Below are 27172 nucleotides of genomic sequence, written 5' to 3'. Positions count from 1 at the left end.
TAATACATATTTCCCTATACATACATAAAAACATTAGCTAACTAAAATATTGTACGATAATTTAATTTCAAAACAAATGTCACCGACACTAGACACAGAAGTGGGTTCATTTTATATTTGTGACATTGTTTTTTTTTTATTTATTTAATAAAGGTCACATATCAAACAGTTGAGAAACTGCTTGATATATGAGAAAATTAAACGAAAAAAAAAAATTAAAAAGAAAATTAAAACAGTCATTTGTGGTAGACGAGCCAATTTTAATCATCAGCCACTGAACGGATCTTTAGTGTGAGCTAACTCACTGAAAATATGCAATCCTCCAAGAGGAATCAAAATCCCCACCTCCGGTTTCCATTTATATGGGGCGCAGAAAGTAAAACCATAGAGTAAAACGCAATCTGGGTTTTTAATGACGTGTGACCATGCGTGTGACCTGACTCATGCGTGGGGGCGGAGTGATAGGAAAAATAAATAAATATTGAGTCCATCAGGGACCGCGGCTTCCCGTTATCGCTGCGTTTCATCCTTGTTCAGCAATTGTCCGAAACTGGACATAGCCAACGGGTGAATACAAAGTAGGGAGAGCGTCTTTTAGAGATGAGGAGAACAACGCAAGCCGTTTGAAGGTTTGGGTGACTGCACATCCAGCGGGGTTTGTCGGGAAGATTAATCCTTGATCTGGAGGAGGAGAGAAGGACGACTGTTCGAGCCGAGCATCATCGTTAACAGCCTCTTTCAATACAAAGTGGAAATAACGAAGACAATCCTTTAGTACTTTATATAAATCTTATCTTTTATAACATTCAAGCTCACCGTTTTCTCTTTTTAATAACTATTTGTGGTTGAAATAGTCGTTACGTTACGCATCTCCCGCATCCCCACGAGGGGAATACACAGCGCAGGCGTTGACCTGAAATTTATATTTTAGTAAACACGGAGTGTAGCTCTGTATGTTTTAGTATTTCCTTAGATATGTCCATAGTTCACCATCCATGCTAAAGATTTTATCTTGATAACAACAACATCATATTAATATCGCAAATTTTGGCCGCGAATCCATTTTAAGGGGCCTCATCCTTTTGGACGCTTTGGAGCAACTCGACGCGTCTCTTCATACGGGAGTAAGGGCGTTTGTTTCCGCGAGAGAAGAAAGATGTCGGGTCAGACATTGACGGACCGCATCGCCGCGGCGCAGTACAGCCTCACGGGATCCGAGGTGTCTCGAGCTGTGTGTAAAGCGACCACGCACGAGGTGATGGCACCTAAAAAGAAACATCTCGAATGTAAGTTGGTTCAGGTTAAGATTACACCTTTCTCTGGCTTGTTTATGTCTGTCAAATGTAGCCTACCTACACCATCTGTTCAACATAATGGTTTACCCACTTTGCCCATCATCATTCCTCAAAGGTCATCAGACACCACTGGATTGGTTAGAAAGGTCTGTTGTACTGTTTTTGTGTCATTATTGTGGAATGGAGATATGAAATTGCTCTCTGACTAATGGTGGGCCCTCATTTCACAGTGTCTGTCACTAAGCATAGAGACACCAGAATGAACAGAGAACATGGCTTCCGTCCACTGTATGGCCTGAAAGGAAACCGACTATTTATCTCACACTTCCAAGTCATTTGTTTGGAAAGCCATTCAGTTGGTATGAAATGAAATGCATTATCTATCTATCTATCTATCTATCTATCTATCTATCTATCTATCTATCTATCTATCTATCTATCTATCTATCTATCTATCTATCTATCTATCTATCTATCTATCATGTGCACTATAGGTAGGACAATATAGTTTTTCAGCAGTAGCCTATATATATATATACATATATTTATAAAATGTTCTCTAGAGCCTGTCTACTAACTGCAAGTCTGTAAGTTACTGTACAGTATTCAGTGTTGATAGCATGATAGGAAGTACACTGGAAGGCTAAAGTAATCAACCTCCAGATGAGGTTGAGTAGCATGTGACCGGAAATTGTTTCGGCAGCTCCAGTACACTTTCATTGCCTCTCAGATTCACCTCTGCTGAATTATACATGCCTCTGTAGGTCAAAGGTGAGCATGTCACCAAGAACATTAAGTGGAGCATTTGATACCGACGTTCAACCCCTTTGATATTCTATGAAAGTTTAAAACTCAATGTCTTATTGTGTGTCATGTTGGGAAAAAAACAGATTGACAAATAGGCATGTTGTTTACTCAGAGCTCTAGTTGTAAAAAGAAATGGTAGAAATTGGACACAAACAGACAAACAATCTGCGAATTGCGAAATCCAACAACCGTTGCATGTGATATTGAAAGTAAATATTGCTAGTATTTGAAAAGATTTTACATTTGGCTCATGCTGATATGCAAACATTGAAATATGGCACATAAATCTCTCTGTATTATGGTTATTAAATCAATAGCTTTCAGTCTGATCAGCATCACAAAAGGTCTGTGTTTGTGGCAGGTGTCCTAAGCACTGTGACACTCCCACATTTGTCTCAGAGGAGCATGGGTAATCAGAACACGTCAATTAAAGGAAAGATAAGCAATTCAACTGCAAGGCTCAGGACAAATTCACATGGTTGGAAAACCTTTCTTTGGTTTCCATCCATGTAATCTTCCTTTGATGAATATTTATTCAGTTTATTTATAGTTTATGACCCTTTCAGTATTATTTTGTATGCAGCACTCAGCATTCAGTTGACATACCATTACCAGCAATCTATTTAATGTGCTGACTCATTAGTTCACCTCCCATTTTGAAATGTACACTCATTTCAGTAACATAATGTCGCTTGTCTTGACTTTTTAGATCTAATGTGTACTTAATTGCCATTTTTAGTATTTTGGCAATTTGACATAACATAAGCACTGAATTGAAACACAAGAGTCTCAGTTTGACAGCAGGAAGGGGTTGGACCTTCTAGGTGGATTGTGCTGTTGAGTTTGTGCATAAAGAGTGGCATGCAGTGATGTTCAGAAATGAGGAGGCAAAGTCCTTTTTTAATTTAAATTCACATTCCAGTTACACTTAATGTCGAAACATTTTCAGGTTAAATAGATAAACATTACTTAGACTACCAAGAAAACAATAACCAATACAATTCTATAGTGTATTTTTACATTAGCAATGCAATTTATTAAAAACAAGCATATTTTACATCAAGTTTAAATTTATGTTCAAACAATAACTCCTGTATAAGAATGCAGTAACAAATTTATTTCGCCAAACTGATCGCTCCCTAAAACCCCTTTCGTGTTTCCAAAGTCAATGCCCAATTGGGGGAATCCAATGTTCGTGTCATCCTGTCTACTGAGCTATCGTTTATCTGGTCGATTTTTTTAAGACAGCATAGATGTGACCTTCACTGGCTTTAATATCCCAGAATCCTGTCCATTCCTTTCAATGACAGTTAAGCTAAAAAATAAATATGGCTTCTGAAAGTTGTGGTAGGTGGTCAGTTTGTGTTTAAATGTACATTTTGGACCAAGTTTTTCCAATTTAGATGTAATTGTCGTTACTAAATATTTGCTAAGTTATCACCAAAGCTCTCTCTATTTTACTGTAGATCATTAAATATTATGCTGCCTCAGAAATGGACACAGCCAGTTTGTGAACAAATTGATTGAGTGAATGATTCAACGACCTAAAAAGACAGCCACTTGTTTCTTTTACAAATGATTCAGCATTTAAACAAATTGGTTGAATGAATGCTTCCAAATGTCACTTGTCACCATATACAGTCACTAAACCATCAGACAGACTGACAAAAACGCACAAAATTGGAATAAGACTGTCACATTTCAGTCCACAGACAATTCAGTTAGAAGTGTTTTTATTTAAAAAAAGTCAAACAAACTTATTTAATCCACAAATGCTAGAGTGTACGTGCATAAACACACACACAAAAAAAAACAGACAATGAATGTGAACTAAAGAGGAACATAAATGCACAGATACAATAAACTGATTACAGACATGTGTACTCCTTAAATGAATATCCATGAAAACCGATTGGGTGGGAAACTAGAACACACAAAACTGGTAACTGAAGAGAAACAAATTAAAAGTTCATGAAAATGAAACTAAAGCTAAACTGAAAATAATGGTGACAAATACAAACTGGGAAAAGTCCCAATGCTGTTAAAAGACGAGTCAAACAATCAAGGAATGAAACATATTCATAGGCATCTGTTTCGGTAGTCTTTGTTGATGCTACTTTTGGTGACTGAAGGTAGAATGTTCCTCGTGGGGTCAGGCAAACTGGACAGAGTGTCAAGTTCAAACTCACGCTTGAGTTTCAAACATCAGCAGTATAATGATAAAGATAGATTTTGTCTAAAGGCCGTAGGGAGATATATGACTGACTCGCAGCTAAACGGGAGGGAAAGAAGAAAAATGAATCCACCAGGGTGTCATTTCAACCAAAGTGCTGATTTAAGGAGCTTCACTTGCAGCTTAATAAGTAAAACTTACATTTGCTTACAAAATACATTACATTTGCAACATTAATCCAGAGAAAATAATGCATCCCTGGCCTTAAATTCATTTTTCACTGTGTCTCTGTGAATCAGTCTCACTCTATCCTTCCTGTTTGTCTCTCTCTAGCTCGCTCTATCTGTCTATCTCTTTCTACAATTCAAATGGTGCAGTGTTGGCGATACTCTGTCTGCAGTGTGTGAAAGTAAGAGAGTGAAAGCTGTGCGGCACTGATGTCGCTCAGCAAGAGAAATCAGCATTGCTGTGATGTCACAGTATCAAAAATGCTGCTTTCGGCCAATCACGAGTCACGACAAAGCATAGTGGCAGAGTGTGTTCAGCACCTTGGACAGGGACACCCCCTCAAAAACTGAACTAACACCTCCGTCTATTCTTATATTCTGTCAATTCTCATTTTTACAGCACCCTTCCCCCACACACAGCTGACTTAGAGGTCACTGCGTCCTTGAAGCAGCATTCATTGTGTATTAGTCATTGTGTGTGCTAATTTAAAATTTGGAAATGAGTCATTTATGCTGCTCTTTTAAGCACATGCACGTGTTTGCGTTCGAGTGTGTGAGAGAGATGCTCTTCTGTCCATTCATTGCGCAGATGTTTGTAGTGTTAGTGTGTGCAAAGTGCTAAATTTGTCGCCTGGTTTATTAGGCTACAATCACACTGGCAATAGTGTGCATGGCATCAATGGGTGCTATTAGTACACCGCTGTGACATGAATAATGCATAGAGCGATTTTTGTTTCCTGTGTAATCTGTCCGCCGGGCCCCCGGCAGGGTGCAAGGGCCTGGACCAGGTTTTATTATTAGAGATTAGGCCACACTGGATTCTACTGATTCTCACATTAGAGAAGTCAAAAGAGATTATACGTGTCAGGCTGGAGATTGAGATTAGGTTTTTCCAAAGGGGAAGGGGGTTAGAATAGATCAAGGGACTGCAGATTAGTTGGAGAGGTCAAATAGAGCAATAGAGATTATAATAGCGCATTCATGTTTATCTGATGTTGAGATGCTGTCAACATAAAACGTGTTTGCAAGCCATTTTGCACTAAATAAGTGTTACATACATCCAAAAATAAATAATACAGGTAAGGATGTATAATATATTCTAATAATAATTGGTGCATAAATACAGGTGTACAACAATAAAATCTATAAATTACCCAACACACTGTTGCTCCCTAAAATGTTGATTCATTGTATTATGTTATGCATTTCAGAGTGGAAATAAAAATGTAGGGCAAGACTTGATTTTATCCATTATGAATGATAAATAGGGTCAATTTGAATTGATTTTAATGCTAAAATCTTTTAATTGAACCACACTTCAACACATTAAGCCAAATCTGTCATACAGTGAACTATTGAGTAACTGGCCTGAATTTTTATATGGTTGCTAAAGAGCAGGCTCGTTATTGGACTGTTCATCATTAGCAAATTGTCTTGATGATGAGAATCATGCTTCAAGTTAAGGCTGATTTACTTAAGTATTTATAAAATGTGACAATATTTCCTTCAAAGGTTGTTAGGTTTTCTAACGATTGCTTTAATGTTTAATATATTAGCATGATATATAAGCTCACGTCTGTACTGAAAGGAGGATATTCTCCTGTATGGGCTGGTTTACGCTGGTTTCTTCTTGAATGCTATGTCGCCACGCTGCTTGCCAGTGAGGGCACATGGGCAATCTCTCAGTTTTTTTTTTTTTTTGCTTCAGGGATAGGACTATAAATAAAGAGAGCTTTTCATGCACTGTAAAATGTAACAAGTTGACTTTACTTAGAAAAAGTGAGGAAACCGATTGCCTTAAATTTTCCAAGTAAAGTATTGTATTAATTTTTAGTTGGCGCAACTTAATAGCATTTGTATAGACAACTTGTAAATCAAGTATACTCAAGTAAAGTTGACTCAAAATTATTAGTTGTGTTAACTTCTTATTAGAGTTCACATTACTAGGAAAAAATCAGGAAACCGATTGCCTTAAAATTTTGAAGTAAGCTGAACTAAACAAATTAAGTTAAGACAAAAAGACAAAACTGAACTCGGGTAAAACATTATTTATTACTCATCAATTGTCCTTATGCACAACAGTGTACTAAACAATGTCATTCAGACACCCCAAACAGTTTTTTGTTAATGTAACAAACAATTTTAATCACAAAAAAACATTGTTATTCTTGTTAACCCTAAAGCAATTCAAATGTGCAGTGCAAATGCAACTAAAAAGCATCAACATTAGGGTAATGCAGGAAAATTGACACTTAAGTTGCAATGTAAAAATATGTTAAACAAAAGCATTTAACAATACAACTGTTATAAAACAAGAAAAGCATTTTTAACCAAGGTTGACAAGTGACAATTTATAAATGTTTTGTGTATTTTAGAAATTTTGTACAACCACAAACTCAAAGGGTTAGTTCACCCAAAAATGAAAATTAAGTCATTAATTACTCACCCCCATGCTGTACCAACCCCGTAAGACCTTCATTCATCTTCGGAACACAAATGAAGATATTTTTGATTAAATTTGAGAGGTGGATCACTACCACATTGGCTCCTAAGGGATAGACACTTGACGGCCCAGAAAGTCAATGAAGAAAATGTTTAAATATTCCATGTGACGACAGTGGCTCAACTATAAGTTTATCAAACGACGAGAATCCTTTTTGTGGGGAAATAAAACAAAAACAACGACTTTATTTGACTATTCCTTTTCTTCCTTCTGGGCCTGAAACAAGACTTAAAAAGATTTCTCGCACACATGCGTCATGGAAATCTCGTTATCTCTTGTTTCAGGCCTACAAGGAAGAAAAGGAATAGTCGAATAAAATCATTTTATTTGTTTGTTTTTTCGCACAAAAAGTATTCTCGTCGCTTGATAAACTTATAGTTGAGCCACTGTAGTCATGGAATATTTAAACATTTTCTTCATTGACTTACTGGGCCGTCAAGTTTCGATCCCTTAGAGTGCCTATGTAGCAGTGATACAGCTCTCAAATTTAATCAAAAATATCTTCATTTGTGCTCCGAAGATGAACGAAGGTCTTACGGGGTTGGTACAGCATGGGGGTGAGTAATTAATGACTTAATTTTCATTTTTGGGTGAACTAACCCTTTAAAGGGATAGTAACAGGATAGCCACTAAACTGAAAAATCTGTCATAATTTACTCTCCCACATCTCATAACAAACCTGTAAGTTTGGATATTCTTTGAAACACAAATACAAATATTTAAAATTAACCAGTTAAGCATTTTATGTCCCTCTATTGATAGTCCAGATGACCCTAACTTAAAAGATATAAAGAGATTATTAAGATGTATTTATGATTTATTTTAAGACTAGACCCTTTCTCTTACGGGTTTGAAACAAGATGAGGGAGTGTAAATTATGACAGAATTTTTTTAATCTGAAACAACATTTACTTACATGAGCAGCATGTTTTCAGGTGACTGTAGTTTAGGCTTCAGGAATTTGTGTCCCAGAGAAAGAAACAGTCTCTGAATAAAATCAAAGGTGTTCTTGAGCTGTGGAGTGTACTTCGAATTAAACGCATACAGTATATTAGCCCAAAAAGTAGGCACATGGCATCCGGAAGTTTTTGAAGTTCATCCATAACAATGGCTCCTTCTAGGACAATTGCTGTGTGTGAAGCCTCTAAATGCAGTGCTTGTGAAGAATCCTGAGTTTCTTCAGTCATCACAGTTATAATCCCAATGGAAATCTTGGGTGTGTTGCAATCACAGTCCTAATAAAAAAAATACAGAAATATTAAAATTCTAGTTACATTACAAATAGGAAATCTCACAAATGTGCATGTAACTTAAAGAATAAGGACCATTACCTTCTGTTCTACATACAACTCAACTAACAGGTAAACATTAAAGTATTGTATGAAAATTAGACATCAGAAAACAATGCACAGTGCAATGATGGCAGAACAAACACACAAGAAAATGTACAATTACATTTGAAGAGTTTGTGTCTGGTCTGTTTCTGGGATAGTTGAATGAAGAATAATTGAATGGCTATATGTAATGTATGTGTGGGGGATTAGAGAAATATACAGAGAATGGTACTTGCCAATATTGTTTTGAAAAAGTCTGAGGTGTCTTCTCCAAAAATGAGGGGAAGTCCACAAAGAACTGCTGTGCGATTTGCAGTGATGTCAGTGCCCTGGAAAACCAAATTAAATTTAAAATTAGTCTGAATAAACTACTTTAAAATGTGATGGCTGCTCTGAAAAAAAGTTTTATAACATAGAATTAAATTTTATGAAATAACAGTTACAAAAATTAGTTTAAGAAATAAGCATAGACAAGCTTACCACAAATTCAGAAAGTTTTTTTTCCAACTGCCAGAAAACGAGCTGTATGTTGATCAAGTGCTGTAAAAAATTCTTGCTTGAGGTTTTTGCTTGTGATGCGAATAAACTCTGCATTGATCTGTAAAAGGAAAAAGAACAATGTTATATCTATTATTAGGCTTTTGGTTACTGCGTTATAGGGATACTTGAAAATTGCCTTATTTACTCAATCTCGTAGTATCCCAAATGTACCTCTATTCTTCAGATAAACGTAAAGGTATATATTTATGACTTAAATGAACACGAACAGTCTGTGTGAAGACATGGAAATGGTGTAGTTCTGGTGTAGCTTCCATGTTTTATACGATAATGCTTCAAGAGGAGAGCTCTATTTTCATAGGGGGAAAAAAACAGTACTTACATTTCCTTTGCATGTCTCATCTCACAAAGCAAGCTCTGCAAATGAAGAAAATAATATTAAAATACACACTTTTTTAATATACAGCTTTGTATTTTAATTTATAAATCAATAGTGTTCAAACATTTAAAGTGTGGGGTGGGCGATATGGCAAAATATGATATCACAATTCTTTTCATGTTGGTTTTACTGTTTTGCATTACAGCCAAACAAATTTCCATATTTTCAAAAAACAAAGCTAAAAACAAAATAGAATAGCAGACATTTTAGGTCAAAATTAATGATAATAAAAAGCTTAGTAATTTTAATCTTTGTTAATAAAGAAATAGGAATAAAGATACACGTTACATATACACAACATAATATATAAATAAGATAAACCCTATAAATTGGCTTGACAGTATACATTAATAATTTATTCTTATTAAAGCCACTGTATTTAAGTGAGTGATTTTCAGTGACTTTTGTTTTATTAACATTAAAAGAATAGTTCTCCCAAAAAACAGTTGTATCATAAAGTATGTTCCTTGATTGAAAGCATGGACCTAACGATTAGGCTACCGATTTGCAAATGCTAGACTGCTCATTTCGATTAGCACAATCCAACACAATCCAAGAATTTGATTAAAATAACACATCCAATGTTCATGTGTAACGCTAGTTTAATCTGTTTCATTTATTACACGGTCAATTGTGTATATTAAGCAATTCAGACATTAAAATAAGACATAAAAAGCACTGACTCACCTTTCCATGTGCTTTCCTCATCCGAAATAATGGTATTACGTTTTCAAATCGGCTCCACCTACTGGTAGAACTGCGCATGACCACTCGAAAATGTTCAACATACTTATTATTTTAAGTAGAGGTTAATTTAATCTTTTGAGTTTAATAACTTACCGTGCTAAAACGTTGTCCTTACTTTATCAAACTTAGTAAGGTCAACAAACTTATTCAAAATAAGTTTTATTCACTTAATGTTATTAGTAAGATCATCAGTTACATTTTACAGTGTGCTCCATTCATGTGCAGTGGAATATGGCAGTTTTTGTTCTCAAACACACATATTCAGCACACTCATTCAGCTCACATTTTACTTGAACACTTGAACATACTATACTACCTTAAAACCGTCATTCATTTTAATGTCCTCATCAGTTTGCATAGCTCTGTTGAATGGAGTAAAAACAAGTAGCTAGTTTGCGTAGGATCTTTGGACAAGAATGTTGTTAAAGATATGCAAACATGATAAAACTGGTCTAAATCAACAAGATAAATACACCATTAAGGTTATTTAAAGGCTAGCACATAACGATATTATCACTTGTTGTGAAAGGCAAAGTGGAGAGAGTAATGCAATTTAGCATGCTAATATTAACATGACATTTCTAGCTGGCCACATCATTGTACAGGTTTACAGTGGGACAGGTTTACATGATATTTAATTGATAGTATATATTACAAAAACATTCTGTGACATCTGAACATTTCTCAAATAAAATATGTTTTTGTAATATTACTAAATAATACAGAGAAAAAAAAAGCTTCTTGGACTAGAGAATTCAACAAATGCAATATTACTCACAATCCTGGTTCTATAACTAATAAAGAATGGACTTAAGTTTGTTTCACTTAAACAAACTTTTTTACATTCAATTAACTGGACTCAAACCTGGTCAGAACTCACCAAGTCCCTCTCAGAGCTTGCTGTGTGTAACACTACACAAGCACTATGCTATACATTGTACTCCAATACTAGGTGCTGTAGTGTGACTGTTTGTATCAGATTTTGCATTTAATTATTAGAATATGAATTTTCTGATTATTAGTATACCTTTTTTGACCCTTTATTGTATTCTCATGTACTCTTTTATTTTGAAATTTTGTGGGCTGTGAATGATTGGTTCCTGTTCAGTTAACTTGCTATCAGGTTTGCTTGTGTATTGTTAGCCTAGCTATATCTTTACATTGCCCTGTGTATAGCATCGTTCTGTGTAACCAGGCATTGATTGGTGAGTTCTGGTTTAGTTAAAAGTACTGTCTAAAGATACACATGGGAACAGTCAAGTGAGTGCAGTTCTCGACAATAAAGATACCCTGGGGTGGCGTGAACAGCGCTCGGGACAGTTGATGGACATTTTTAAGCCTTGCTTAAATATTCAAGTGCAAGAAGACGCGGAAGAGAATTATATTTGGTACTCGCATACTGTGTGAGAAATATGCGGCGTGAGCACACGTCCGAGGCAAGAGCTCAGAAAGCCACTTCTCAGGGTGTGTTCACACTTTTAGTTTGTTTCATTTAGCCCAGACCAAAAAAAAAAAACAACTTTTAGTCCTTCTCCACTTAGTGTTCACATAGGCATTTTAACAATTAACTTAAAGATACCAAACCTTAAAGCATAGGGATATGTTTACAACCTGATTGGTCGGCTTTTATTACATATATATTTCGAGAAAGAATATCCAAAACAATGCTGTTTGCTGGGCTAAATGTACTTGATGTATGTGTGTAGCCAACATATGATGGTATTTTGACCAACTGAGAATTGGTGAAAAGCTTATAAAATGTGTGGTATCAAAATTGGAATCAAAATTGTGAAATTTTCCTGTATCTAAAATTTTGTGTCCTAAGCTTATTTTTTATGGTTGCATGGGTCAAAACACAATGAAAACAATAAGTATTTTAATTAAATTTATTATTACTTGTGGTGGGGTAAGTGAAAATTTCCACACTTTTTGCCAATTATATCAACGCGTTCTCATCCTTTAACGTCATATAGAACGCTATATGACAAAACGGCGCTATACTACGCGCATGGCACACGTTATCGTTAATATAACACGCGCTGTGAGGGCTAAGTTTAGGTGTGGGGTAGGGTGTGCGTGTCACATTCACGCTAAAGGATTTATAACGTCTTGGGTTCGCGTGTTATATTAACGATAAAGGGTGCCATATGCGTAGTATAGCGCCGTTTTTGCATATAGCGTTCTATATGACGTTAAAGGATGAGAACAGGCTGATTATATACAGGCCTAGTTTACATATATTTATAATTTGCATTAAAAAAGTTTAAGGTGTATTTTAATAGCTTGTCCTTATTTAAATATAATATGTTTGTGTGTTAGTATTAATATATTGGTCATTTTCATGTTATAATCTTGTATTTCTACTTGCTAATTCATTTAAAATAACCTTAAATTAAAATTTTTACAGATAACACATTTTGATAGGACTTATTGAACGGTTCTTAAAATTCTATCGCCAAACAATGTATATGATATTAATATCTTGTTGATGATCTTTTTATAATTAAATGTCAACCACCCATTGAATGGTCTATCCTTCAAACTAAAGTGTCTTCATTAAGTTCAAGAGTATTTTGAGCATAATGTCACATTGTGTTGAGTCACAACCCGAATCAGAGCTGCTGTTTGAAGCTGTCTGTGTACGCATGCTGTTAGATCAAGTGGATTTTCTTGTACACTCTTTAGCTGCTCTATTAGGAGGACACTCACTATTAACTGGTTTTAAACTGGCCTCTTGTCTCGCTCCATGTACATTCTACATTTCTTAATTAAATGTTTCCGTGTCTTAATATTCAACAAAGGAGACCTGGTTTCCTGACACCAGACTAAGTGCTGCAGTTGCCTGGGAAACAGGCGGTTTAAGCATGTCTGTCTCCCCTCCTACTCATGCCTTTATAGGGGAGTGAAATTACCGTCTCAGAGACAGACCATTCGGTGCATTTTAACACATGGCATGATACAGAATTTCTGTGCCTTGTTTGTAGAAGCGATCTCAGCGTGCAAAAATGCATGATGCAATTACTCCACAATGGCATTTACAGTCTGGGTGAAAATGCTTTTGTAATGACACCTTAGGTTAATTGAATGTGTAAAGTGCATGTTCTAAGGCTTTCTTTGCCGCTAATAGTTACTTTATGTGGAACTGAAGCTGTCCAGTGCATAGGGTGTGAAGTTGTGAACTATGGACCAGACTGTTATGAATTTGGGATTGTTGGCTGATTAAAATGTGAACTAGGGATTCATCTGTAATTTACAAAACAGTAAAAAAAAATAATATATATATATACAGCCTACTGTGTTGATTTGTGTTTACTGAGAGTTATTGGCTACTTGTTTTCAGCAGTTACCTTTTTGTAAGTATTATTAATACAATATGTTTTCTTTCAAAATGAACTATTAAAAAATCTTAAGATAAATATAATTATTTTATAAATAATTTAATATAAATAAGATGTTACTCAAAGGTTGTTTAAAGCTTGTCTTTTTCTTATCATTTTAGCATAGTAGAAAAGCAAAAATCATAGCCTGTGTAGGATAGACTTTGAATATTGACATCAGCTACAAAGGTCGTAGGAAGCACTGGTTTAGGGGTAGGGGATAGAAAATACCATTAGCTCAATAATAAAAACGGGAAAAACAAACAACAGAAATCAATGAAAAGTCCTGCCAGGATAGAATAACCAAAGTGTGTGGCCCATGGATGTGTGTGGCTACCGATACTGTAATTTGGTCCTGTTATTGAACAGGGAAAGTGGCCTGTGGGTCAAGTTGGTGGTCAATAGTTGGGGAGCACAGCAGAGGCCATGAGGCTGCAGGGTATTTTTCTAGCCTGCTATATGAGCTGGCAGTGCAGCTGCCTCTCACTGCGTTTACCGTTTGACTGCTGTGCTCTGACTGCGGTGCTTCGTTTTAGCAGGGTGTTTATTTGTTTGGTTATTTGGGATTTTATGCATTCCTGCCGTGTAGTGACTGAGAACAGTGAGATGTGTCATACAATATCTGACTCCACTACTGATTCTCTCCACAGGCTTTTATTACTCTCCATAAATAATTTAGGAAGCGAAGGCTAAGTCAGAAATACTGTGTTCTTTGAAATCCTACTGCGCAAAACTCAAAACTTTTATTACAGTGTGACTCATATGTGTTAATAGTTTGTTTTAAGCACTGCCTTGCATTATAATCCCCTGTGAATGCCCCAATAAGTACAAAAAATGCCCAGTACATCAGTAGATGTTCTGCCTCATACATCGAACTTGCAACTCAGACGAGTCAAACTTCATGTCTTACAAAGTTTATGAGACTGTACAAACCTGCTTTATTACAACCAAACTCTTTAAGAAGCCAATTGGTTTATTGTAAACTAACAGAGGTATTGAGCAATACTGAAAATGATGTGAAGGAACACATCCCATATACACTATTGTTCAAAAGTGTGGGCTTTTAAAATGTAAAAAAACAAAGTCTCTTGTTACGCCCACCAATGCTGGTTTATTTGAATAAAAATACAGTAAAACGGTAATATTTCATTAAAAAAGCAACCATATTTCAACATTTCAGCAACCATACAGTATCACATGATTTTCAGAAATCATTCTAATGTCCTGATTTGGTGCTTTTTTTCAAATAATTTCAAAGTTGCCGCTTAATGTTTTTTGTGGAAACCATAATATATATATATATATATATATATATATATATATATATATATATATATTAAATTTAGTTCAGGTGAGGTTCAATCATATATCATATCTTAAATCATTGGTTTGAACCTCCAATTTCATCCTATAAGGCCTGGTGCCAAACTAGGACTTTTCAGTTACCTTTTAGAGGGAGGGGAGGGCTATTATTGTGTGGTCTCTGTGGTTATGTAACTTATGTAATCTAATCTGTGGTCATCTTGTACTGTACATGAATGTGTGTGTGTACCCTTCCTCTTTCAGTCAAGGTGACTGCATCCCATAGCCTGGTGTATTTCCACCCTATAATATTATTTCCTATGTGATGAGAGATGAGGCTGCATATCATTGTTTCAACATGTCTTAATTAGATTATAATCATATATAAAATGATATCGGAATTATTGAGACATGGTTATAGTGCATTGTCAGTATGTAAAAAATAATACTTGAACACAGACTGTGGTTTCAGGAAGTGTGTTGTAATGTGTAGTTCATGGTTTAGGATGAATGTGTGGTCTGTTAGAGGAGAGCAGGCTGTTTTGTCATTTTGTCATCATCTCCTTGGAGACATACTGATAGAAATCTCTCTGTGTGTGCGTCCTTCTGCAGTGAATGTGTGATGAAGATAAAGAGAGGGACAGGGAGAAGAGAAAGATCTACTTATCTGTCTGTCTAACTTTCTGTTCTGTTGAACAGTGTGTCTAAGTATGTCTACTCTAAATAGATAGATAGTTTGACAGACAGACATCTCATAATCTGTATTATCAATCTGTTTTAACTAACTAGCCTATCCTTTTGTCTACCTCTATCTGTATCTGTATATCTATCTTTCTACTGTATTGTCTTTATGTCTAAATATCCAGCTGTTTGTCTATCAGCCTACAAACTGTCTGTCTATCTATCTATCTATCTATCTATCTATCTATCTATCTATCTATCTATCTATCTATCTATCTATCTATCTATCTATCTATCTATCTATCTATCTATCTATCTATCTATCTATCTATCTATCTATCTATCTATCTATCTATCTATCTATCTATCTATCAGATGTCTGTCAGCCTACTATTTGTCTGTCTGTCTGTCTATTTGTCTAACTATCTAATAGCTTATCTGTCCGTTCTTCTGTCCATCCTACTACCCATTTCTCCAACACTCTGTCCGTCTATCAATCTTACCATCTAACTAACTATTGTCTGTCTTTTTGTCCGTTTATCTATGTATTCTTGATCACATTTCAGTTTCAATTTTCTGCATTGTCAGATGTCACGCTGAATGACAAGAGCTGTTTTGTCATGCACTGGTGCACCACAGAGTTCCCATCACACTGCATTATTCAAAGTTCTGACAGCGCTGTAATATTAATCACCTGTTCTTTTCCCTTTCACATCTGCATTATTGAGTTTAGGTTATTTTTTGTGGATACTATATGTCCATAACCATAGCTATAATGAGAATTCTAATTACAATCGATTCAAGAGATTGGTGAACTCTCTCAACGTTTTACCATCTGAACCTAAATGTCTTTTAAGAGAGATTGTTTGATATGTTAGCAAGATTGTGTGTCACTCTGATGTCCTGATCTTTGTTGTGCCCACTTCGGGAGCTGTTATGAGTTCTAAGCTAAGCTAAGCCTTTTATTTGCATTTCATATTCCCTCACAGACTTGATCCAAGCAACCCAGGAGTCCAATGTCAATGTTCCCCAGATGGCTGATACCCTGTTTGAGAGAGCAGGGAATGCTAGCTGGATTGTGGTCTTCAAGGCTTTGGTCACCACTCACCACCTGATGGTCCATGGCAATGAGGTGAGACTACTTGCATTGTTGAGAGATCTTAATCCAGGGTCTGCATTATTACATAAACAGTAAAACCTTAAATTTGAACAATTTTCTGAGGAGCTCATCCCCACAGCTGACCACCTATTGCACTCAAAGTCCTCCTGCTCCCACTTATCACCATTATCACACCCATCAGGCTCACAATAGGAGCAAAGACAGACAGACAGGCGGCAGATACTCTGGCCCTCACTCTTTCTGAAAGAGCATTTTACTCTTTCAGTCGAAGCTCGCGCTGTGAAAGAGACATCAGAGAGTGAAAAGGCAGATGGCAGTGGAAAGCAGAATGAGATAAAGAGAAAGAAGAATGAATGATAATGGAAGGAGGGTGGAGGACCTTAGAGCTTGAGAGGAACTGATAGAAATTCATAGAAGTACAGCTACAAAGGATAATTGAATAAATATGAAGCCACATATATGCTGGCGACACATGAATAGGTATCACTATATTATAAAAAGTGGCGGGACAGTGCATATGGACATGTTGTGACGTCATGGAATGGCAAAGGCGTAGCTATTAGTGAATATTAATTGTGCAAATAATTAAGCAATCTCATATATTTATATACACCGTGTCTAATAACTGTATCTGTATAAGATCTGGGGCCATATTAAAGGGTTAGTTCGGTATTTTACACTTAAAGTCCTGTTTTAAGATAGTTTCTGTTATTATGTAATCTTATGTAAAGTCATGCAAAGTGATTACTTCTACAAGCATTGCCTTTCATTCTGCTGAATAAGCAATGAGGAAAAATATTGTATGACATAACAATAATATATAGTAGATGAGCTCACTTTCCATTATTTTAATTAAAGAGAGCTATTTAATTATGAATGTAACCTGCCAGACTGCTTTGTCTGTGGGGACAGATATTGCTTCATAATCCTCCCCCAATGTTTAATTTGTTATTGTGGGTATCAACTCAAGGATAGATAGGGGTACAGCTGGATAGTCAGAGAGCATAGTCACACTCTGGAAGAAAATATTAAACAGGGTATGTGTTCTAATACATCAGGCTATGTGCTTCTACAGGTTACATATACAAGGGAAGTATTTACCTTGACACATGGGTATTTGAGCTGGTTAGTAATCGGATAGTAAACTGATTAAAAGTGTACTTTATGGCCCTGTCCCAAATGGCTCACTTCATATGCACTTACGGTCTTGTGGACCCGTCAAAGCGACTTAAGCGACAAAGCGAAAGTGCGGACACGTAGGAAGACCGCAAGTGTTTAGGCTGCCATTTGGGACAGGGCCATATAGCTTGATCTCCCCAAAAGCTTCTGCATTGATCAGCTGACACATCAGTTAAACTCTGACTGGCAAACTGAAAAGGCACAGCCCACAGAGATGATGGAGTGCTGGGATAGGTTTGATGTGTGTTATAGTTGAATCTTAATATTTTAACCCTCCAAAAATCAATTTGAAAAGGTCATCCATAAATAAAAAATAATAATACCTTTACCTTCATATTATTATACTAGAATCAGTTTCTTTCATCAGTGTTTTTGTCTTGTTTTCTAGTAAAAATATCTTATCAATAATTGAGAGTGATAAATAATAAGGCTTGTCTGTAGAGAAGATATATATCTTAAACTAAGCATAAGTTTCTTACCTTTTGGGCAAATGTTGTTGTTTTTTCCCCATAAACTTAATTCAAGATATGTTTTAGTAATAATCTTTTTTTTTTTTACTTATTGTTGCTAGAAAACAAGAAAAAAAAATATATATTTCCATTTAAGTATTCATACTGTGCATGGACCATACAATATCTTTTTCTAATGATTTTGATTAGTGAATATTTTCCATTTCATATTCGCGGCTCATTACAGTTTTCCATGGCCTTGTTTGCCTGCTGTTTTTCATTAAATGTGTCAATCTGCATAAATGTGTTTGAAGTGAATGCTGTATACCCTGCTCATATGCAGTGAGTGTGCTGGTCTTTCTTGATAAAGCCTCTGCTATTATTCCCATTTTTCCATCCGCTCCCATTAATGTGAGTTCTGAGTGATTAATCATGAGCTGATTATATCGGTTTGGTAGCATTGAATTCTGTCTCTTTACTGTACCGCAATTCTGCTTTTCTAATGCATCTCTCTGTATCTCTGTCAATTGGAGCTTTTTTATTGAAACTGTAGTCTTCTGTCTTCCGAAAAGCAGTCTTATATCTGAAATATAATTCCATGTGTGCTAAATGAATATAATAATGCAAATGATTGCATTTTTTTTCCTTTTCTTTTTCTCCAGAGGTTCATTCAGTACCTGGCCTCCAGGAACACCCTATTCAATCTTAGCAATTTTTTGGACAAAACTGGCTCTCATGGTAAGTAATATTTCATGCAGTGACAGCATCTCCCAGACAAAATCTTCTTGTGTGATATTAAATCACTATTATAAAAAGTTATGTGAGCTATATTTAATTGCACTACTATTAAACTAACACGTTTTGTTCTTATTTAATCAATGTTGCTGTCATGCCCACTGCATACATTTGAATTTGCTTATGAAATAAAAATGATCAGCCTATTGTATTTATAAAGACTTGTACTTTCAGGTTATGACATGTCAACGTTTATAAGACGTTACAGCAGGTATCTGAACGAGAAGGCATTTGCATACAGACAGATGGCTTTCGACTTTGGCAGAGTGAAGAAAGGGTAAATGAATCTTCTGCTACATTGCTGTACACTCAGTGTTGACATTGGAACACTACTGCGCAGTAACAGATTTGAGTGGGATGCTGTGAAATCAAGGACAACCTCGAGACCCAGAAAAGAGCTTTGTGATGCTTCTGTAGAAATTCAATTATTGCGGTTATTCACAAAGTTCCTTTCTCTTGGAACTATTGTGTGTGTGTTACTGTATGTAATCAAGGTCTCATTGCAGACACGACACAATGAAGAAGCTACAAACACATTGGCAGCACACATCTGATTATTAGAGTCTAAAATTGCATTTTTTAATGAACTCACTAAGAAATTTGTATTAATGTTCCCTGACAATGAACATATCTATTAGACCATATTTTACTTTTCTTTATTGTTATATTATACTTACAGTATTATATAAATGGTTAGATGACACAACCTATTCATGACTTTTTCATCAAACGTTTATTTTAGGTTAAAATCTATATTTTAGGTGCTGTAGTCACCTTTTCTAATAAAAAAAATGTAATACCTAATTTTTATATGGTATGATAAATACATTTTTACAGGTTCATACCATCAGATGTCACATTTCTAAATGTATTTCATGTCAACTATCCAAGTTTTTTTTTTTCAAGAAAGCATACAAAAACATTACAAAAACATATCTGAAAAAACTAATATCTTCTTTGTAACATTCCTGGCAGCTTGAAAGTTGATAGTTATCATTCAATAATAAAAGCACAGGATGCTTGGGAAAAAGTAATCTAGTGACATTATACAAAACATCTAGCATTTTGTCCCACAAATGGACAGTCCCAAAGCATGTACATCAATGTGCCTATGTTCCATGGCCTACAAAAATTCCAGTTAGGGTGGGGCTGATCTTTAACATTTAACCCAAGAATTGGTGTTATACCTGATTCTGGATTATGTTCACTTACAAATGACATGTACTACCAAATCCATGTGAATGTGTGTGTGTTTCTCAGTGCTGATGGTGTGATGAGAACAATGTCTCCAGACAAGCTCTTGAAAGGCATGCCCACTCTACAGGGTCAGATTGATGCTCTGCTGGAGTTTGAAGTGAGTTTGTCATCGTCACAGGCTGTATTAACACCTGATGCTGTTACACAGGGCTCAAACTTGACTAGCATCACACCTAGTTAGGAAAACCTTTTGCAAAACACAAATCTGTGACATATTGTCATTTTAATGATGTTTTTACAATTGGAAATATAATACAGTCTGCATTTTATCTGAAAGCTTTTTTCCTGTAAGGTAGCTGGTCAATTTTGACAGCTGGTGAATAAATTTATTCACAGCTTGTACTAGAAATGATCGATTTTTACTTGCTTTTAATTCTTATTCTCTTGCTTTATTGTTTCAGGTTCATCCAAAAGACCTTGTAAACGGGGTGATCAATGCCACCTTTCTGTTGCTCTTCAAGGATCTGATCAAGTTGTACGCCTGCTACAATGATGGCATCATTAATCTTTTAGGTAAGTCTTTATTGATATTATTTTTCAGATTGCAAAGATGGCATATTGATAGTCTGCAAGATTTGACACATCTATATGACTTAATATGATTTCCTTTGGTCATTTTTAGAGAAATTTTTCCAGATGAAGAAAGGACAATGCAAAGAAGCATTGGAAATCTATAAAAAATTCTTGACACGAATGACCAGAGTCTCAGAGTTTCTCAAAATTGCTGAGGTAAACCATGTAGTTTTTGTAATTATAAACACTTGCCTTAGTGGTTCATAGGTTATGTCATATAACCTCTTCTTTTTGTCCAACAGCAAGTGGGAATTGACAAAAACGATATTCCTGAACTGACGCAGGTAAGGCTCTGTTTAAGTTGTATTTTCGTCCTTTTCGTCCCATTCCTCATGATGCCAACACTCTCCATTTCAGTACTAACCATGCATGTCAGTGTTGTGGACTCGTGGTGTTGTTTTAACATGTGTTGCATGTGTCGTAGCCTTCAAATCCGACAAGTTTTAGACAATTGAGAGGTTGTTACCCTATCCTGACCATTGGACCAGTCATAAACATCCATGCGCTACATATAAGTGGTCATTCTTCTCTCATGATGGGGCATTTGTCAGAAGGGTGCGTGTTCCATGGATCCATCCTGTCCCGTGCTCCCTGGCTGATTGACAGATTCTGTACCTGTCTTCTTATTTCAGCGGTGCAGATTGATCACACAGGCTGAGAGAGTGAGTAGTGTGTGGTGCTTTCCACTTTGGGAAATCCTGCAGCTTAGGAGAGAGCAAAAAAAACAATCCTCATTAGTGCTCATTAAATAAACTGCACACAAAATCTCTGCACACAAAGTGAACTTGGATGTGACTGAAGGATCATGAGCGGAGTAGCAGCAATGCTTGCTGTCTGAGACAAGAACATAAGCTACAGCCACATTTGCATCCCAGTAAAGCTGAAGAATCGCCAAGAATAGAGTTTCCACAATCATTAAGACCCACTTAATATGTTGAACAAAATAATTTGCTTAAAAACTATTTAAAAACGTCTGACATTTTGGGGAATTTCAATAAAATGTCTCTTTGTTCAGTAAATGTGTCTTTTAGATTAGCAAAATATGAAAATAACTGGTGCTTTCCATGAATATGCAGCCCTTTCGTGTCCCCAGATGTTTTAAAAAACATTTAAAGCACAAATAGGTTGTTTTTCTGTTTTAAAAGCTGTTATGATTTTGGTGATGTTTGCCATTTGCGCGCAAACTTGTTAACAGGATTTTCCTTATATAAAATTTTTTTGCATTCTTTAAATTTGTGACATCCAAGATGTATTATTTGGACATTATTAGTATTATATATAAATACACACACATGCATGTATATATTTAAGAAAAATGTGTTCTTAATATATCAAATATTTATTTATACAAATAATATTAATTATGTATAAATATACATATTATATACTTAAGTATATATATATATATATATAAGTATATACATGCAAATATTTCTTAAATATATACATGCATGTGTGATCGTAAATATGTACATGCGTGTGTAATCGTTGCCCAGTCCTAATATATATATATATATATATATATATATAAATTATATCAAATAAATAAATATTTTAAATTATAAAAATTACCTTTTCCTGTCACCTTTTCGTTTATTGAAAAGAACAAAAAATGAATTTTTCAAATGTCAGTCACCTGTATTCATGGAAAACACCAAATTCAAGCTTTTAAAACTTGAAAACAGAGGGTTCTGCTGTTGTGGAAGCTCTGTTATGAAATTATGAGAGTTTTTCATGCGGGCAGAAACAAGGGGGCTTGCTCTGAAAGCATGCTGCGCGTGATGTCAGGGCAGGATGGTTGCTTTTAGATAGTCTGGATCAGCGGTGGAGTTCAGGACGTGCTGGAGGGAGACGAGCATGACTGCCTGGGTTCTGGATTTGGCAGTGTTTGTAATTGGGTTTCGGCCTGGGATGCACAGCTGTGTAGCTCAACAAATGTGATTACATTTAACAGGGTGTAGTAATGATTTTACACAATTTATTTTTAGATATTCCCTTAGACCCTATTTAAAGGACTCAAGTGTACTGAAATCTTTTGATTGCTGCATTTTGCTGCAAGTTTGTTGCATCCTTAAGTCATCAATTGCGCATGCAATCCTGATCTACACAACCAAACAGAAATTGCTATTTGTTTGTTTTTAAGCTGCTTTTAGTTTGAAGAAATGGGTTTCAATTCAGAAAAGCCCGTTCCTTTTCATTAAATTCTGTCTTGATGCAACCCTTACCACTCACTGCAATTAGAAATCAGAAGAAACACCCATTTTCAGCTTTGAATTTTCAGTTAATTTGTTTCAAAACAAAAAGAATCTTGTGTCTTACAGGAGCTAAATAGACACAACACACACATTTGTGTTTAACACACTGTTTAAGGATCGCAGTTATCTGCTCGGTAATAGAGCACAGGGTAATTAATGGATTAGTTGTATGTGAATTAATCTCCATTATTCCTTTGTAAATATTTAGCTGTAAATATTGTAGCTGGCTTTGTGTCTGTATGACAGAGAGAATGGGAAAAGGAGGTGAGAGATGTTGAGGGTATGTCTGAGGTTAGTGTATGTGGTGTATATTGTGCCAACACTTCAGCTCAAATCCCAATTCTCAGGGGTACTTCTCAAGCCTCGATCTGCTAGGACCCCGTGTAATTGTCTGAGAGTGCTGCCATATAGGATTCGTTTAGCTGCCACTGCTTGAATTGTTGTAGGACTTTTCATACACTATTTTGATGAACAGCAATAGGCCATTTATATTAATTACACTTTGGAATTCTCTATTCTGATTGGTCAAATGGCATCTAGCTGTCAAATTTGGTGCTGTAAAAGAGGTTAATTTACTTCAAGAAGTAATATGTTTTGATAAGTTGTCTGAGTGCTATTGATTCATTATGATCAGATTAGCCTTGTTTCCATCCAAAAAGCGGTGGATGGAAATGCCAAGATGCGTATAATTTCAAAAAATGTGCATAAAAAACTTTGAAACTTCTCAATTGAGGCGGATATTTTTTTCTTATCCAATAAGAAGACCAAAAAGAAGCACGTAAACTATGATGGAAACATGTTTTCTGAAACTCAACAAAAAACTCACTCGACTTTGCGTCGACAGTGGATGAGATTGAATAACTGGACTAATCAGTGGACCTGTATAACTATTTCATTGCACAGCATCTCAAATGTTGGTTTGGCCATTCTGAAATGCTGAAGCCAAAGTCTATCATCGAAAATGATTTGGTATTTGTATAATGACCTCCCAGAACTGTCTCACGGGATTGCGTTTCCAACCACCAGGCATCTTCCTCTAAACACAAAATAACATGACAGCGTTTATTACGTTTTGTCTGTGCTCTCTGAAAGTTGCTAATCATTTATGATGTATGAAAAAAGAGCCTCATGGAAGCCTCAGACTGCAGAAATGTCCATTTTAAGTTTCCAAGAAGTGCCGATTTTGTTCTCCTGATCACTTGGGATGGAAACTTCCTTTATTCGCAATGCTTTACGTGATCCAATTTTGGATGGAAATATAGCTATTGTAATATTTTTCAGTGTGTTTTACCATTCTGATTGCTGTTTATGCAGTAATAATGCAGTTCAAATGCAGTAATAAATCTGTTGTTAATTTGCATTATTATTATTTTGGACAGATATTACAAAATGATGAATTATGTGAACAGCTACAGACATACAGCAGGGTCACCAGATCTGACAAGGCACCCCATTCTATCTGTACATGATAGGTAGTTGAATTTATGATTCTTATGATGGCCTGATCAAACAATATTTCATTCTCAAGATTTTATCATTGTGAAGGGTTTGTGGCATTAGATGTCATGTAGACCTAGACAATCGATAGATGCTCTTGACAAGTCATTATGGCCCATATCATATTACCCTAGACCCAAGGCTTTTTATTTAGCTTTTATTCATGAATTAACCACAAAAATGGACCAGATTATATATTATTTTAGTATATGATTCGTTTGGCCTATTTAGCTGTAACTTTATGACATTGTTGCCCATGAGATACACCCACCTGCGATTTATGTGGCATGTCTAACCTATAATGTGCCCTGAAATGCATGAGTGAGCATGCCGCAATGCATTGTGGGCCCCACTGGGACCATGAACTAAAGTATTGTGCTCTGCATCCAAACCAGCGGGGAGAATTCTTTGCTTACTTAAATAATAAACATCTACATTTATTGTGTTACAATATAAACTATAATTATATAAGTTACAGTCATTTTCTAGTAATATTTGTCCTCTGCTTGTCTTCATTCACTGTTAGCAGTTTGACTTTGTCGTTTTGTGTAGTCTGAATGATTGTGTCCTTGGTGGTACAGTAGGTCACTTTAACAATGCGTTGTTTTGTGGCTTTGTAGGCCCCTGAGAGTCTTCTGGAATCTCTGGAGACACATCTCAACACACTGGAGGGGAAGAAAGTGTAAGTGCTTGAATTCTTCTGAATAATATGAAGCAATAAATCAAAAGAAGTCAATCTTCTTTATCTCGAATGGATGAAGCTTTTCTACTGCTGATAAAATCGATACTTTTATTACAAACAGTAATACTGTCCCTCCTTTCCTTGTGTTAACAGTGATGAGTGAGTATTTCTACAGAATGTTTGGCAGAATTCACTTGTACCGTAAAGATAATTATATGTTTGTACTGTAATGGTGATGTTGTCGTCATTGTGGTGTTCACAGTTCTGCTAAAGTTCCCTCTCTCTATAGAACGAATTATTTTTTTGTCCAGCTGAGCTTTATAATTAAGTTCACTCTGTACAAGCTGAACCGGACTGAACTTAACACACAAACAGAGCCAGCCTAGAATTGATCGATTGCTCAATATGAATTGATCGATTTTGTATTTGGTAGTCTTCATTTCAGAGTCATGCAATCTTATCGTAACTGAATACCCTGTATTCCCCAGTGCATGCCAGCTGTTGATATTATTTGAATTTAAAAGAAATATTATAATTTTTTAGGATTGTATATACCTTGGATTAATTTTGGCTTATGTTTCCTAAAAAAAAAAATCGAAATGAGTGGGTAGGGCAATAAGACTATTAGTCATTAATGCATAATGCCTGCTTGCTGTTTGAAATGATTCCTCATATCATGAATTATAATTCCATCATTTAACTTTTTGAGTATAAAGTTATTTCAAAAGCCATTCTCACATTATTTACGCTTCCTACCACTAGGTCACCTACTAAGGTGAGTAATGTGAAACTTTTTTACAATTGAATTATGCAGTATTGCACTATCGTTCAAAAGTTTAGGGTCAGTCTCTTATGCTAGCCAATTGATTAAATACAGTAAAACAGTAATATTATAAAATATTATTACAATTTAAATGAATCAAAACAATCTGTTTTCTATTTCTGTCATTTATTTCTGAGATTGAAAATCTGAATTTTTTTTTGCAGCCTTTACTCCAGTCTTCAGTCTTCACTAATTCTTATTATTATCAATGATAATAATTGAAAAATGATTATTATTATCAAATTTAAATGATTTGCTGCCTAATAATGTTGTGTAATCTGTGATACATGTTCTTTCAGGATTCTGTTATGAAAAGAACGTTCAAAAGAACTGTATTCTATTTTTTAATGCATTTTTTTAGCCTCACTACGTCAGACTTCGTACTTCCGCTCTATTTATTTTCGCGTCTACAAAGCAAAGCGAAGTAGCAGAGTTTGGTATTACCAGGCTAGTAATTTTTTGGTATCAATGTTTAAAGTCTTTACAGTCATTTTTGATCAATTATATCCATTGCTGCTCAGTAAATAATAATTCATTACATTTATATAGCGCTTTTCTCGGCACTCAAAGCGCTTTACATAGAGAGGGGAATCTCCTCAACCACCCCCATTAATATATATTTTTAAATAAATATTTGTATCTTTAAAAAAAATCTTACTGACCACAAACTTTTGAACAGTACCGTGTATAATTCTGTAGTAATTGTGTATAAGAATTATAAGACAAAAATTCATATTATTGTCTATTTATTCAAATAAATGGTAAATCCAACTTTCCACATATAGAAAGGATCTCCAACAAGTAATGGAACGCCTGCTAGTACCCCTGCCAAAACTGCTGGTACCGCTGAACCCACTACTGCAGCAGTCGCAGTAACTGACACCATTGCAGCAGCACCAGCTACAACCACCGTCAAGTAAGTTGTCTTATTATAATAAAACTCAACCATCTGTGACATGTCCTTACTGTATATACATCACTCCCTCTTGTCTTTTTCTCTCTACAGTAGCGGCTTTAATGATCTTGTGGATTTTGATCTGTTGGCTCCAACTGCAGGGGCTACGGCGGCTCCCACAGCATCATGGGGAGGTGAGCTGATGTCATTTCATTTTGCTGCTATAAACCACAAAACACCAGCAATAACCACCACTGTACTGAG

The 27172-nt window shown here is 35.6% G+C and overlaps 1 protein-coding gene and 1 long non-coding RNA gene across 6 annotated transcripts in view; one reads left to right on the top strand and one right to left on the bottom strand.

Moving 5' to 3' along the window:
- Positions 1–460: 460 nt before the first annotated feature.
- Positions 461–27172, top strand: part of snap91a (synaptosome associated protein 91a) — a 40462-nt gene continuing 13750 nt past the window's right edge. For all 5 annotated transcript variants that reach the window (XM_089117817.1, XM_089117816.1, XM_089117815.1 and 2 more), the window contains exons 1-12: positions 461–1286; positions 16373–16515; positions 18794–18869; positions 19101–19203; positions 20187–20280; positions 20585–20696; positions 20806–20912; positions 20999–21040; positions 25129–25190; positions 25953–25965; positions 26799–26929; positions 27020–27102. In XM_089117817.1, coding sequence (XP_088973943.1) covers positions 1157–1286; positions 16373–16515; positions 18794–18869; positions 19101–19203; positions 20187–20280; positions 20585–20696; positions 20806–20912; positions 20999–21040; positions 25129–25190; positions 25953–25965; positions 26799–26929; positions 27020–27102 — 1096 coding nt within the window. In that variant the 5' untranslated portion in view covers positions 461–1156. The remainder of the gene's footprint in view (positions 1287–16372; positions 16516–18793; positions 18870–19100; positions 19204–20186; positions 20281–20584; positions 20697–20805; positions 20913–20998; positions 21041–25128; positions 25191–25952; positions 25966–26798; positions 26930–27019; positions 27103–27172) is intronic.
- LOC120461724 (uncharacterized) lies at positions 7212–10226 on the bottom strand. The gene is made up of 5 exons (XR_016145757.1): positions 9964–10226; positions 9220–9254; positions 8820–8937; positions 8576–8668; positions 7212–8240 (listed from the first exon to the last, which is right to left on the bottom strand). It is a non-coding gene; the product is annotated as an uncharacterized LOC120461724 (long non-coding RNA).

This window comes from Pimephales promelas, chromosome 12 (assembly GCF_988280905.1).
Source record: "Pimephales promelas chromosome 12, fPimPro1.hap1.1, whole genome shotgun sequence".
Taxonomy (NCBI): Eukaryota; Metazoa; Chordata; class Actinopteri; order Cypriniformes; family Leuciscidae; genus Pimephales; species Pimephales promelas.
Note: the sequence above shows the minus strand (reverse complement) of the source record. Positions and strands in the feature narration are given on the sequence as shown.